Source organism: Salvelinus alpinus, chromosome 17 (assembly GCF_045679555.1).
Source record: "Salvelinus alpinus chromosome 17, SLU_Salpinus.1, whole genome shotgun sequence".
Lineage (NCBI taxonomy): Eukaryota > Metazoa > Chordata > Actinopteri > Salmoniformes > Salmonidae > Salvelinus > Salvelinus alpinus.
The window spans coordinates 28,831,600-28,847,767 of NC_092102.1; the positions used below are offsets into that span (position 1 = coordinate 28,831,600).

Here is a 16,168-nt window from a genome sequence, read left to right on the forward strand (position 1 = left end):
CCATTATTTTGTCAGTTAGCTGTTTTTTTATTTATTTTTTTATTTTATTTTACCGTTATTTTACCAGGTAAGTTGACTGAGAACACGTTCTCATTTGCAGCAACGACCTGGGGAATAGTTACAGGGGAGAGGAGGGGGATGAATGAGCCAATTATAAAGTGTACCTTGATTAGATAAGTATTCATCCCCCTGAGGCAATACATGTTAGAAACACCTTTGACAGCGATTACAGCTGAGGCTTCTTGAGTTTATTTATTTATTTTTTATTTTATTTCACCTTCATTTAACCAGGTAGGCCAGTTAAGAATTAGTTCTCATTTACAACTGCGACTTGGCCAAGATAAAGCAAAGCAGTGCGACACAAACAACACAGAGTTACACATGGGATAAACAAACGTCAATAACACAATAGAAAAATATATATAAGTACGTTTAAGGCTGTGTTTACACAGGCAGCCCAATTCTGATATTTTTTTCCACTAATTGGTCTTTTGACCAATCAGATCAGCTTTGAAAAAGATATGTGAAAAGATGTGATGTGATTGGTCAAAAGACCAATTAGTGGAAAAAATATAAAAATAGTGCAGCCTGTGTAAAACGCAGCCTAAGAGTCATGCACACCTGGATTGAAGCACTTTTGGCAGCGATTACAGCCCCAAGTTTTCTTGGGTATGATGCTACAAGCTTGGCACACCTGCATTTAGGGAGTTTCTCCCATTCTTCCCTGTAGGTCCTCTCAACCTCTGTCAGGTTGGATGGGCAGCATCGCTGCACAGCTATTTTCAGGTCTCTCCCGAGATGTTCGATCTGGTTCAAGTCCGGGCTCTGGCTGAGCCACTCAAGGACATTCAGACTTTCAAGTTCAAGTTATCTTTACTGTCCCAATTGGGAAATTTGTTGTGCAGTCAGGGTTCAACAATAAATAAATAAAACATTAAAAACAGTGACAGCATACAACCAATACACACATAACATGAAACAATGAGATAGATAAAAAGGAGTAATCATTGTGCAAAAGTGCAGCAATAAATAGACATTTAATTTCATGAGCAGATTCAGAAAGTTTATGGCCCGTGGGATACAGGAGTTCTTGTATCTGTTGCTATTGCGTTTGGGAAGTCTAAAACGACAACCTGAGGGGAGAAACAAAATGGTAGAGGAGCACAGTCTAGGATACTGTTACCTCTCCTCACCACATGCTTTCTGAATGTCACTGAGAGATGTGCCTGTTGCACCCCGATGACCTAGCTGGCCACCTTAACCATCCTGTCCAACCTATTTTTGTTGCAAACATTAAGGATTGCCAAGCCAGGCCACCATCAAGAACATCAATATGGATTCAACAAAACTCAATATAACAGTGTCATCATTGTCTTACTGACATTAAAATCGTTCATCTTTCTCAACAACAAAAAGCCGCTGCTGTCCCTTTTTACAGATGGCATCTGTGTTCTCCTCAAACGTCAACTTGTTGTCCAGCACTATTCCCGGGTACTTGTAGGTACTGACCAGCTCAATGTCATTTTCCATGACCATGTTGGGTGTGGGGTTTAGTGGCTGCCTTCTGAAGTCAATGGCCATGTCTTTAGTTTGGGAGACATTCAGTTGGAGGAAGGCCCATGCTCAGACTTTTCATCCTGTAGTAGACTGACGATGAACGAGTCATCAGCAAACTTGATGATGTGCCTGTTTTCATATTCGCTACGACAGACATTAGTGTAGAGTATGTACAGGAGAGGAGAGAGCACGCAACCTTGTGGAGATCCAGTGGAGGAGCAGAGCTGCTTTGACATGACGCCACTTGTTGGGACCGGTCGGTAAGGAAGTCCACTATCCAGCGCACAATGCTCACGTCCAGCTTGAAGTGGGAGAGGAGCTTCTCTGCTAGTATGTGAGGCTGGATAGTATTAAAGGCAGACGAGAAGTCGATGAACTGAAGCCTTGCATGGATTTTTGGGCCCTCCAGGTGCTTGCAGAGGAAGTTGAGTAGGGTTAGAGTGGCGTCCTCCACCCCCCCGCTTGGCCGTGTAAGCAAACTGCAGGGGGTCCCGGGAATTCTCAACCTGACGCAGTATATCCTTCTCAAATGATTTCATCACCAAGGATGTCAGTGCCACTGGCCTAAAGTTATTTAGCACATTGGGGGATTAGCTTTTTGCCACGGGAACAACAGTATCATGCTTCCAGAGGTTTGGCACCTTCTGCAGCTCGAGTGACAGCATGAAAATGTGATGAAAAATGCCACAGTTGTTCTGCACATGACTTAAGCTCTTTTTAACTTTGGTCTGTCTGAATAGGCTGGTGACAATCTGGCAGCTCTAGCAGGGGAGAAATTTGATGAACTGACTTGTTCGGAAAGGTGGCATCCTATGACGGTGTCATGTTGAAAGTCACTGAGCTCTTCAGTAAGGCCATTCTTTTTTTTTCTATGGAGATTGCATGGCTGTGTGCTCGATTTTACACACCTGTCAGCAAATTGCCGAACCACTAATTTGAAGGGGTGTCAACATACTTTTGTATATATAGTGTATGGGGGACAAAGGAAGGGGTAGTCATTCACAAATTACTGATGTCAACCCCTATTATTTCACACACTGAGTCCATTTATCTTATTATGTGATTTGGTAAGCCAGATTTTACAATGAAAAATAAAATCACAATTAAATCTATTTCAATGACACGTTGTAATTAGAGGTCGACCGATTATGATTTTTCAACGCCGATACCGATACCGATTATTGGAGGACCAAAAAAAGTCGATACCGAAATCGGCCAAATTTTGTAGTTTTTTTGTAATAATGACAATTACAACAATACTGAATGAAAACTTATTCTAACTTAATATAATACATCAATAAAATCTATTTAGACTCAAATAAATAATGAAACATGTTCAATTTGGTTTAAATAATGCAAAAACAAAGTGTTGGAGAAGAAAGTAAAAGTGCAATATGTGCCATCTAAGAAAGCTAACGTTTAAGTTCCTTGCTCAGAACATGAGAACATATGAAAGCTGGTAGTTCCTTTTAACATGAGTCTTCAATATTCCCAGGTAAGAAGTTTTAGGATGTAGTTATTATTGGACTATTTCTCTCTATATGATTTGTATTTCATATACCTTTGACTATTGGATGTTCATATAGGCACTTTAGTATTGCCAGTGTAACAGTATAGCTTCCATCCCTCTCCTCGCCGCTACCTGGGCTCGAACCAGGAACACATCGACAACAGCCACCCTCGAAGCAGCGTTACCCATGCAGAGCAAGAGCTGCTGGCATAACGCACGAAAGTGCTGTTTGAATGAATGCTTACGAGCCTGCTGGTGCCTACCATCGCTCAGTCAGACTGCTCTATCAAATCATAGACTTAATTATAACATAATAACACACAGAAATACGAGCCTTAGGACATTAATATGGTCGAATCCGGAAACTATCATCTCGAAAACAAAACGTTTATTCTTTCAGTGAAATACGGAACCGTTCCGTATTTTATCTAACGGGTGAAATCCATAAGTCAAAATATTCCTGTTACATTGCACAACCTTCAATGTTATGTCATATTTACGTAAAATTCTGGCAAATTAGTTCGCAATGAGCCAGGCGGCCCAAACTGTTGCATATACCCTGACTCTGCGTGCAATGAACGCAAGAGAAGTGACACAATTTCACCTGGTTAATATTGCCTGCTAACCTGGATTTATTTTAGCTAAATATGCAGGTTTAAAAAGATATACTTCTGTGTATTGATTTTAAGAAAGGCATTGATGTTTATGGTTAGTTACACGTTGGAGCAACGACAGTCCTTTTTCGTGAATGCGCACTGCATCGATTATATGCAACGCAGGACACGCTAGATAAACTAGTAATACCATCAACCATGTGTAGTTATAACTAGTGATTATGATTGATTAATTGTTTTTTTATAAGATAAGTTTAATGCTAGCTAGCAACTTACCTTGGCTTCTTACTGCATTCGCGTAACAGGCAGGCTCCTCGTGAGGCAGGTGGTTAGAGCGTTGGACTAGTTAACCGTAAGGTTGCAAGATTGAATCCCTGAGCTGACAAGGTAAAATCTGTCGTTCTGCCCCTGAACAAGGCAGTTAATCCACCGTTCCTCGGCCGTCATTGAAAATAAGAATGTGTTCTTAACTGACTTGCCTAGTTAAATAAAGGTGTACTTTTTTTTTGTTGCAAAATCGGCGTCCAAAATTACAGATTTCGGATTGTTATGAAAACTTGAAATCGGCCCTAATTAATCGGCCATTCCAATTAATCAGTCGACCTCTAGTTGTAATGCAACAAAATGTGAAAAAATCCGGGGGGGGTGAATACTTATGATACCTACTGTAGGTACTATTGACTTTGGGTGAACTTTCTCTTTAATTCTACAGAGGGACTACTATTACTGTATGTAGTCTGCTAAGGTGTAGTATGCATTTCCTTTACCAGAGGTCTTTTTTTTAATGTTAAACTGATTGAACGAAATCATACAAAAGCAGTATCCTACACAGAAATACACACACAGTCTCACACACCAGAATACACAATACCCCAAGCTAACAAAAAACACATTCATAGTAAAATATAGAAAGAACACAGATGTGACCAGAGAAGTAGAACACTCCAGAGCGGACCTCAGACAGAGAACTGAACAGCCCCTGGACACTTTGGATGGCCCCTCCATTGAATCCACACTAAATTAAGTGGATTTCGTTATACCGCATGTGCGTGTCCGTGTGCGTGTCCGTGTGTGTGTGTGTGTGTAGACAGGCGGATCCAGAGCGGACAAAAAAAAAAAAACGTATCCCCTGCCTCATCCCATCCCATCTCTCTCTCGTTATTAGTTCTCCCACTCCTTTCTCCTCTCCTACATCCCTCTCTCTGTAACACAATTACTGCCAGTCAACGATTTACAGCTGCACAGCCAGCAGATAGCTGTTCCCACACTCACACCAAGGTTATTATAGTTTTGTGTTTTTAATTCTATTCGTTTTCTATTTTTATTTGAAATTCAGTTTTAGTTACTTTTACGACTTGATTTACTAGTTTTTATTCAGTTTTAGTTTGATAAAACATTTATATTTCGTTTTCACATTATTTCGTTTCAGTTTTAGTATTAGGGACAGAAAGTAAAAAAATGTAATTAAAAGGATGTAAAGGTTGTATTTCTTCCCTGTTAGTTAGTGATAGGCTGTAGTAGTCTCGGACATAAAAAATGAATAATAATTCATCAGACAACTCTCCCAAAAAAAACACAAGTTTGGGTAGGCGGGCCAAGCCTGAAAAATCAAAAGGCGCGTTCGAGAGAATCACTTTTGTCAAGTCAGTGGCCATTATTGGTCGCCGCCTTCCAAAGTCTGTTGCATTATGGGGATAAACATTTTCTGACTTACGCCTACATGACGACTGCATGAACTTTACAAAAACCATATGATCAAAGTTCATGAAGTTTTGACTGCAGTCGACTGCAAGTTTCTGCAGTTTCTCTTCACCAACTTCCTCCTGCAGACAACACCTGCAATGTGGGATGCTCTATTGTCAACTAACCATTAGGGTGTTTTTGTTTGACACACCTGGACGTGACCAAAGACTTGACTGAAACAGGAACCAACATTGCACGATTCATGTATACAGTAGACAAATTAATGTGATATTTGAGGCCCTCTAACCAATTAATGGTACAGTGTTAAATAGTACACTTTTTTTTCTCTACATACCAACAGCTGACACATTGAGGGAATCTTTAATTTCACCTCAACCCCTCCAGCTCCACAACCCAACCCTAACCCTACCCCCCCTGCCATGCTCTTCCCCGCTATGAGTGACTTTCACTGGGTGACTGCTGTGACTGCAGCCCCTCGGTTTGGAGAGGGGAGCATGCCCCCTGCTTCACCCCGGCCCTGCAATTAACGCCCTCCTACCGCTCCCCAACAGACGCACCCCGGGCCTCAGAGGGCAGGGGCGGGGGGGGGGGGGGCACACAACCAGAGGCCTTCCCATTCACGTCAATTTAGTCTTATTTATTTCTGCGGGATAAGGGGCCCTTTGAGATTAGAGATCCCAGGTCTGATAAGGGGGCCGTCCCAATTAAGTTATCCCCGCAGGCCACCATTAAACCCCAGGCCATCGACACGTCGCCACCACGGAGGGCAGTGGGAGGAGGAGGAAATAGGAGGAGAGAGAGGAAGGGGTGGAAAGTAGATACACACACAGAGAAAACACAGCGCATCCTCCCATCACGCACCCCCCACATGAGCATACATCACACATGAACACACAAATAGCTCCTCAAACACACAGACACACAAAACAGGCAGATAGTTTTACACACAGGGCAAAATAGACAGGACACACAAACTAACCCTTTAAACATTTGATACTGTAAGAGCCATCTCAGTTTCCTGTGCTGTACACTCCAGTATGTCTATTTCTATTATCCTGTTTTTCCTCCTCAGCCCAGAAGAGGAGCAGAGGATGGGTTGTGACTGAGCCATGGGTTTTGTTCATTAGGGCATCCAGCGGAAAACGTTAAGAAGCGTTTTTGCAACAGAAAACAAAAAATGAATGTTTCTTATTGGACAACTCGAGGTTGTCCATCCTTGTTTCAGTCCATTTTCTTATGTTTGGTGCTTAATGAACATGGCCCTGTAGTGTGGGGCTGCTGCTGGACAGGGCTCTGACCGGGACAGACGCTCATGTGACCCTATGGGGAAAGATTTGTTCTATTGCTGGTAATTGCACATGATGCCAAACACAGAAACCTCATTGATGTTCATCTGTCTCCTATTTCCACGGACATACGATATCCTGTTTGACCGTCTTAAATAACTTTCTGACTGACTCCTACTGCAGTAGACCTCCACTCCTACTCTAAATACCTGACCTGAGAACAGCTAAACTGGGGCCGAATCAAGCGTTTCAGAGTAGGAGTGATGATTAAGGATCAGTTTTGCCTTTTAAATCACAGTGGATACAATTAAAATGGACATGGGGGACCTGATCCTAGATCAGCACTCTGAGACACTTGATACATATGGCCCCAGGAGAATGAAAAAGCTTGCTAATTTCTATGACCAAATACAATAACTCAAGTCTTTATATAAACAGAACATTGCACTTTTTTCTGTCCCCTCTTTCTCTCTATCCTCTCGTCCCTCTCTGGTTTAGGTTAAAGAATGCAGCTGACAGACAGCGTGTTGAGAAGAGCATGAGGACAGAGCAGCTGACAGACAGCATGTTGAGAAGAGCACGAGGACAGAGCAGCTGACAGACAGCATGTTGAGAAGAGCATGAGGACAGAGCAGCTGACAGACAGCGTGTTGAGAAGAGCATGAGGACAGAGCAGCTGACAGACAGTGTGAGGACAGAGCAGCAACAGACAGCATGTTGAGAAGAGCATTAGGACAGAGCAGCTGACAGACAGCATGTTGAGAAGAGCATGAGGACAGAGCAGCTGACAGACAGCGTGTTGAGAAGAGCATGAGGACAGAGCAGCTGACAGACAGCGTGTTGAGAAGAGCATGAGGACAGAGCAGCTGACAGACAGTGTGTTGAGAAGAGCATGGGCACAGAGCAGCAACAGACAGTGTGTTGAGAAGAGCATGAGGACAGAGCAGCTGACAGCGTGTTGAGAAGAGCATGAGGACAGAGCAGCTGACAGCGTGTTGAGAAGAGCATGAGGACAGAGCAGCAACAGACAGAGTGTTGAGTGGAGCATGAGGACAGAGCAGCAACAGACAGTGTGTTGAGGAGAACATGGGCACAGAGCAGCTGGCAGACAGCGTGTTGAAAAGAGGATGGGCACAGAGCAGCTGACAGACAGCATGTTGAGAAGAGCATGAGGACAGAGCAGCTGACAGACAGCGTGTTGAGAAGAGCATGAGGACAGAGCAGCTGACAGACAGTGTGTTGAGAAGAGCATGGGCACAGAGCAGCTGACAGACAGCGTGTTGAGAAGAGCACGAGGACAGAGCAGCAATAGACAGTGTGTTGAGAAGAGCATGGGCACAGAACAGCTGACAGACAGCGTGTTGAGAAGAGCATGAGGTCAGAGCAGCAACAGACAGTGTGTTGAGAAGAGCATGAGGACAGAGCAGCAACAGACAGCGTGTTGGAAAGAACATGAGGACAGAGCAGCTGACAGACAGCGTGTTGAGAAGAGCATGAGGACAGAGCAGCTGACAGACAGCGTGTTGAGAAGAGCATGAGGACAGAGCAGCAACAGACAGTGTGTTGAGAAGAGCATGAGGACAGAGCAGCAACAGACAGAGTGTTGGGAAGAACATGAGGACAGAGCAGCAACAGACAGCGTGTTGAGAAGAGCATGAGGACAGAGCAGCTGACAAACAGCGTGTTGAGAAGAGCATGAGGACAGAGCAGCTGACAGACAGCGTGTTGAGAAGAGCATGAGGACAGAGCAGCTGACAGACAGCGTGTTGAAAAGAGCATGAGCACAGAGCAGCTGACAGACAGCGCGTTGAGAAGAGCATGAGGACAGAGCAGCAACAGACAGCGTGTTTAGAAGCGCATGAGGACAGAGCAGCTGACAGACAGGGTGTTGAGAAGAGCATGAGGACAGAGCAGCTGACAGACAGCGTGAGGACAGAGCAGCAACAGACAGCGTGTTGAGAAGAGCATGAGGACAGAGCAGCTGACAGACAGCGTGTTGAGAAGAGCATGAGGACAGAGCAGCTGACAGACAGCGTGTTGAGAAGAGCATGAGGACAGAGCAGCAACAGACAGCGTGTTGAGAAGAGCATGAGAACAGAGCAGCTGACAGACAGCGTGTTGAGAAGAGCATGAGGACAGAGCAGCAACAGACAGCGTGTTGAGAAGAGCATGAGGACAGAGCAGCTGACAGACAACGTGTTGAGAAGAGCATGAGGACAGAGCAGCAACAGTTGATCAAACTGCACTTAGCCAAGTCAGGCTTCTCTAAGAGTAGGAGTAGCAGGTGAGAGCGAGAGGGAGGAAGAGAGAGAGAGAGAGAGGGAGGGAGGAAGAGAGAGAGAGAGAGGGAGGAAGAGCGCGAGAGAGAGAGGGAGGAAGAGCGAGAGCGAGAGAGAGAGCGAGAACAAGAGAGAGAGAGGGAGGAAGAGCGCGAGAGAGAGAGAGAGAGAGAGAGAGAGAGAGAGAGAGAGAGAGAGAGAGAGAGAGAGAGAGGGGGGAAGAGAGAACGAGAGAGGGGGGAAGAGCGAGAGAGAGAACGAGAGAGGGGGGGAAGAGCGAGAGAGAGAGAGAGAGAGGGAGAGAGAGGGGGAGAGAGAATGAGAGAGAGAGAACGGGAGAGAGAATGAGAGAGAGAGAATGAGAGAGAGAGAACGGGAGAGAGAATGAGAGAGAGAGAACGGGAGAGAGAATGAGAGAGAGAGAACGGGAGAGAGGTAGAGGGAGAGAGAGAGGGGGGGAGAGGTAGAGGGAGAGAGAACAAGAGAGAGAGGGCCCTCTGCCAGTGGAGGAAAGAGAAAAGCGTTAAGACCTATTAATAGGAGCCGCCGAGACGCTGGTGTCAACTCCATGTGATGGCTAAGCTGTGGTGCTGCTTCCTCTCAGCAACACACACTATTTTCTCTTCCCCTCTTTCTCTCTCCGTCCCTCTCTATTTCTCTCTCTCTTTTTCGCTGCCTCGTTCTCGCTCTTCCTAATGCCGTGACTGTCCCATTGTTCCTCTCTCTCTTTGTCCGACAGTTTTTCAATGTGCTGCTACTGTGATACACCTCTGTCCTGCTGTCTCAACCCACTCTCTCTCTTAATAAGATCACACCTTGACCCTTTTCATACTATCGTGCCGACCTGAATCCTACTGTGCTGGCTCGTAATTTTTGGGTTCGGGTCAGGAATGTGAAAAAGCCACCTGTTTTTCCTTCACTAAGTGTTGATTCAGATGATCTTATCCTCCGTTGTTATCATGCTAAAGGTTGTTAAAGGTCACATTTCTTACAGAGTTCCTGCTAGAGTGGCCTTTTCTGTCTTTGATTTGCCATCTGACGGCTGGATGCTTCTCCTAAAAACATTAGTCTGAAGTCTATTTTCTACACTAGAGTGATGCCATCCTTCAGAGCAGTTTAATAAAAACCTACCGAAGATGATCCACACTGTCCAAACATATAATTATGTGCCAACACAGGAAGTGAAGGAGCAGTACTACATGGCTGCCTGTTGCACAAACATTGAATACCTGTATGTGAGGGAATTACACACACTTACACACACTTTCACCCGTCATAAAACACACACTCTAGTCTGTTGTGCAAACATGCATGCACACATGTACACACACACACGCACTTGCACACAGGTTGGGAGCGGGTTCAGTGTGTGTGGCGTCCTCCTCCAGGTTTCTCCAGGCCTCAGGCAGCTTTCCAGAGCTCTGGCCTCATTCATCCACACACTGCCTACCATGCCATGGCTCTACTGGCACTTAGAACAGATTTACAACCTGCTCACTCAGGAATCTCACATGTAACCACACACACACACACAACAACAACTTACCCAGCTAAAAACACACACTCACCCTCCCTTCCACAAACAAACAGACACCCACACACACACTAACAGTCCAATTTACAAGTGGTCAAAACCTCCAATAGAAAACAAGCAGTGAGGGTGAAAGCTCACGCATCTTGACAGAACCCCGAAGGGAGCAAGACTGTGTTTCCATCATCACTATTGATCTATCTCTCCAGCATTAAACCTACAGTACTCTCCACTTGTCGTGACCCACTGAAATAAATAAAATAGCAGCAGGTCTGGGTGAGAGCACACTGTGTCTCACAGTCAGTCAAAATATGACCCTGCTGCCTCAAGACAAAAAGCAGACTTACCGCTTCTGCCTTAGCTTCTGCCTTAGCTTCTGCCTTAGCTTCTGCCTTAGCTTCTGCCTTAGCTTCTGCCAAGAAGCTGCAATGAGTGGGGTTGACTCTGTGTTTAGCTGAGAGCGGAGTAACAGCTCCTTCAAAAATGTCTGTATCCGGCCCGCACAAATTAGCCTACTATCAGAGTTCAGCAAGTCAACAAGTCATATGACTGTCTGTCTGCAGACAAAAGCTGGGTAACTAATGTATTTTTGTGATTGCATTTTGAGTATATTTAAGGCATGTATTGTATACTATCTTTCTACAGAGAAACTTTCAACAGTGGTCATTTACAAATGGTCCAAAAGCAATCAGAGAGAGCCTTGACCCTGTTTGGAACGGAAATAACAGACTCTGCACTTGTCTAGCAGCATGCCCCCTATAGATGGTCCCGTGTGGCTCAGTTGGTAGAGCATGGCACTTGCAACGCCAGGGTTGTGGGTTCATTCCCCACGGGGGGACCAGGATGAATATGTATGAACTTTCCAATTTGTAAGTCGCTCTGGATAAGAGCGTCTGCTAAATGACTTAAATGTAAATGTAAATGTAGATGACCAGACTCTCCATTGAATCCTTTCACACAACCTCAATGAAGTCAGCTCAGAGGAGGAGAAGGAGATGTGGAGAGAGAAAGATAGAAAGAAAGAAAGAAAGGGAGAGGATGGAAAGAAATAGGGAGAGGGGGAGAGAGAGAGAAAGAGGAAAGAGAGAGGGACAGTTTCAGAATAGCCTGTTCAAATCTAGGACAGACACATTATCAAGAGGGGAGCAGACAGGAGCGCAACCGTTTCATGTGACTCAGATGCTGAGGCATGTAAATAAGCAGCAGCAGCAGGTGCATTAGACAAGCTCAGCAGGTGAATGGGTGACTTTGAAATGTGTAATCATGTCTGTAAATCCTTGATTTTGATGCACAATCTTTAGTTGTCCTGTCCCTGTCTGAACCTGGATCTATATAAACTGGCATTGAGGTTACATTGTCATTTATAGTCACAGATGTCTATCTTTTCAGGCCACTTTACCCCACTCAACTTTCAATATAAAACATTATTAGAAGAACATTGAAAGAATAGGCTGCACAAATGCAATTTTAGAATGACTGTCTAACACCAGGTGAACACAAAGGTGAAATGGAATTAGTTCTTCAATTTTTGTCAGCTGTATCCACGTCTGCATCACATATTTTAATATTCATCATAGAAGGGCTAAATGAAATTAAGCATTAACGGAATTGAATTGATTTGAGACATAAATGTACAAGATAATGTAAATATTGCGAACTGGCAAATGTACTCTATGTCAGGAATGAAATATCTCATACGAATGTTTTATTTATTTTTTACCGGTATTTTATCATTTATTTTTCATTTGCCCCCCCTCCGCTGCCAATGTGAGCTACAAATGCGCGCACACGGGCTAGCGGTGGGATGGGCATCTATATATACACCTTCTCTCTCTACCCAGTCTCTTCAGCAACACGACAACCATCAAAACGCAATCGGTCAAACCAATATGGCTTGGACACCTGCAAGCAAACACACACACTTGACTATCATGCCATCATGTGTCTCTGGATATTGGCTTTTAGCCTAATTTGTCTTTGCTGCAAAAATCATTGTCTATCATCATTGTCAGGGCGATGCTATTTGCTCAAACCGGGTAGTAGCTTAATATAGAAGCGCTGTACGCATAGTGGCACTGCCTGGCCCATGACAGTAGGGGCAGGAATGAATGCGTGTCATCTTAAGATAAGAACGGCCTATTGGGGTGGATCAAAGGTCCAAGGAAAGTTATGGTAGAGCAACGGTAGCGTGCTAGGACTCAATACATACATTTATATGGGCATCATAGACCACACACACATTTACGCGCACAGCAATGAAAGAGGAACATTTACTAACCGTCACCTTGATGGGGACGTACAGGACAGGTATGTCAGTGGCTCCATTCTTGTTCAGGTCCCCTTGAATGGTCCCGACCTGGAACCCTTTGGATTTCACCCAGAATTTGAATTTGGCGTTGATGTGGTTGCTCTCGATGTAGACGGCGTCCGAGTCGTCGGTGTGTAAAAGGGTCTGGAGAATCTTATTGTATTTTCTCCGGGTGACTGTCTTTGTTTTACCCGAGTCCCCGTAAGTACGGAGACACCAGTTCTGAAATTCGCCGAACATCTCTCCTTCCAACACCACCGAGTTTCTGCTCATTTTGGGTAAATTCAAGCTGGGTTTTCTCATTGACATGGTTTCTCTCTGATGTCCCGTGTCCTTTTAAATAGGAGGACTGGGTCTTAAAAATATATAATAATATACTATTTTATTCTATGTATGTTTCAATGAACCGTTAAATGTATCTCTCTTGGCTAGAAAGGGATCAACATATGACTTAGATTGATATTCCTGCGAACAATGAGGAAGGATTCCGTATCAGGCTATGAAGATTGGTGTGCTCTCTCTCACACCTGTTAGCAGAAACCGTTCGCCTCCTGTCCCAAAGGGTAATAACAAATGTCAGTAGCTCATATCCTGCTCTGAGGAACTGAAAGAGGGGCCGTCCTAAGAAACGGGTATCTCCCACCTGTGTGTCAATGGTCTCCAAGCTAATAAAGATTCGCCGTTTGAATATCACAATTTTACTGTCCTGGAGGAGACAATAAAACGTGGTAGCCTATTTTACATAAATAAGGCTATATAATAAGACAGAGTCCATATATGGCACAGGTCCGCTACTAATTAGAAGGATAGATAGCAGCCCGTGCTGTCGTGATACCTTCCTCCTCCCAACTCCACCCGACACCTACTGTATTCCACCTGTTTGAATCGAACTTGAATGCCGCCGTCCCGAACCATCTCCTGTAAGGCAAATCAAAGCGCAACGATGTCTCTCCTAGATAAAGCTTTAAATTGATAAAGGATACATGTGTGCGAATAGTAGGTATTATGTACAGGCTCTTGTTCTTCTCCACTAGATACCACACACCCACAAACCATGTAGCATCGATGGGACATGTGTGCGCGGAATCGCTCGCTAAAATCCAGGAAGTGCAGTACCAGAAGCCGAAACGCACAGAAAGCGGGGCTGCCCGACCGTCCCATGCGGGACTAAATGGAGCTATTGGCACTGTTTCTTTCGTTTGATGGATATGGACATGAAGAATTAATGTGTGCTTTTTCCCCCCACGTTTTCTTTGACCCATTGTAACGAAAACCTATGTCGCATGAAATTCAGGGTTTTGAGCCAGCACATGATTGGTAGGCTACATTGTAAAATATGAGCTATAATTTCAATCAAATTTGAATTTATATTTTATATTTTCACTACCCATATTGTCATAACTGGATAACCTATTGTATTGGTATAATAATAATAAAAAATACTATGTATAACGGAATTAAGTAAACCTATGAATTAATTTATTAATAATAATAATAATTGTTATTATTGTAGGCATAGTTCTCACATATTTTATGTTTATTTGATATGAAAGAGATGGAGAGGGGAGAGTTTGTTGAAATAGCAGTGCCGGATTCAAACCCATGCTGCAGCTATAAGTGTTCTGGAGTCTTTTAGACAGCCAAACCATCCTAGCGCACTATTGTTTTCATTATAAGACAATATTCTGCTTAGAGTGGCTTGACTCCACCTGATCTTTGTTTGTTTTAGAAAGATTGTCAGTTAAACTGTTTTAGTTTTCTCTCAACAGTCAGTGGCCTTTTGTGGCTCCATCCAATCTTGTAGTCAATGAAGCAAAACAGAAAAACAATTCTGCTAAAAACACTTTCACACATCAGAATAAGAGAGCCCACACACATCCAATATGCCTGATTTTACTCAAGAGTCCATAAATGCAAAATTGTACCTATTCCTATTCTTCATTCACCAGGCCATGCATATCATTTTGAAGGCTACATACTGAACATGTCAGCTGTATATCATATAGTAATGGATAACACAACAGTCTAGATGCTCAGTTTACCTAAATAGGATACCTTACCCAAAAATACTTCCAGACTGTTATAATTTTGATAATCGCTCATAACATCCAATAGATTAATGAACGGCCTACTTTGGCAACACAATATGTAAAACATAAGATCCCATTACAGCCCAATCACAAACCACCCAACATAATGTTGGATCAATGGCATTTTATGACCTAGTATATTGACCCACTATTTCTGCTCCCCCAGGTGAAATACATCACAGAACCATTTAAAAAAATGAGAACCCTACACTCTTAAAAACAAAGGTGCTATCTAGAACCTAAAAGGGTTCTTCAGCTGTCCCCATAGGAGAACCCTTTGAATAATCATTTTTGGTTCCAGGTAGAACCCCTTTGGGTTCCATGTAAAACCCTTTACAGAGAGTTTTACATAGAACCCGAAAGGAACCATAAAACCTGGAACCTGGAACCATAAAGAGTTATTTCTGCAACCAAAAAGGGTTCTCCTATGGGGACAGCTAAAGAACCCATCTGGAACCCTTTGTTCTAAGAGTGTATTGATCTCACTGTATGCCCATACCATACTACATGTGTATGTACAGTGCATGTCATTCCCTAGATATTAAAGGAAACATTGTATTTCATATATCAGTGTATGTATCCTAGCTGTATGAGGAGAAAGAGAACAATCTGGGGAAATCCCTACACTACTTATACCAGCACTGCATGGTTAACTCACAACTTGATCCAAAAGCCTCTAATGTTGTGTCAAAGGCTGTATGCTTTAGAACCACCCCGGTGGATGCAGTGTTTTTGGGTTGGGCATTTCTTTGACTTGGTACAGACAGGAGAATGGACACTGTGTGACCAAATGGCTATGTTTGTGTCAATTGAAGGGGCCCTGTCTGGGTGTATAAGGACAGGACATCTCACCCCCCCCCCCCTCCCAACACACACTTAAACTGGCATTCTGTATGAGAAATATAGTTTTTGGTGTTTTGTTAGTGATGAGCTGCATATTGAGATTGTTCAGAGAATGAGATTGCCCTTAAATTTGACAATAAAGACTTGTGTCACCATTAGAGCTCACCATCAATGAAAGATACCAGATATGTGTCACACATGTCCTCATTTCTTGTATACACCAAAATACATCACAACTTTATTACAGTTTATCTCAAAAGAACGCCTGTCAGTTACCTTGTCCTTTGGCCAGTCAACTAAGATGAAGTTCCGTTATTAAGGGCTTATCTACAGAACATCACAGCTTGTGTTGAAGTAAAAGTCATGCTTATTGCTCAATAACTGACCCTAGCAGCCAGTAGGTCAGAGAGGACTAGAGTCCCGCCCATGTAGCCTGTAGAACGGAT

The 16,168-nt window shown here is 43.6% G+C and overlaps 1 protein-coding gene across 2 annotated transcripts in view; it reads right to left on the bottom strand.

Annotated features, from left to right (window-relative positions):
* The window catches only part of LOC139542674 (nucleolar protein 4-like), a 182,357-nt gene extending 168,712 nt beyond the window's left edge, over nucleotides 1-13,645 (bottom strand). The window contains exon 1 of one of the 2 annotated variants that reach the window (XM_071348397.1): nucleotides 12,760-13,645. In XM_071348397.1, coding sequence (XP_071204498.1) covers nucleotides 12,760-13,098 — 339 coding nt within the window. In that variant the 5' untranslated portion in view covers nucleotides 13,099-13,645. The remainder of the gene's footprint in view (nucleotides 1-12,759) is intronic. The other variant, XM_071348396.1, reaches the window with a different exon arrangement.
* Nucleotides 13,646-16,168: the final 2,523 nt, after the last annotated feature.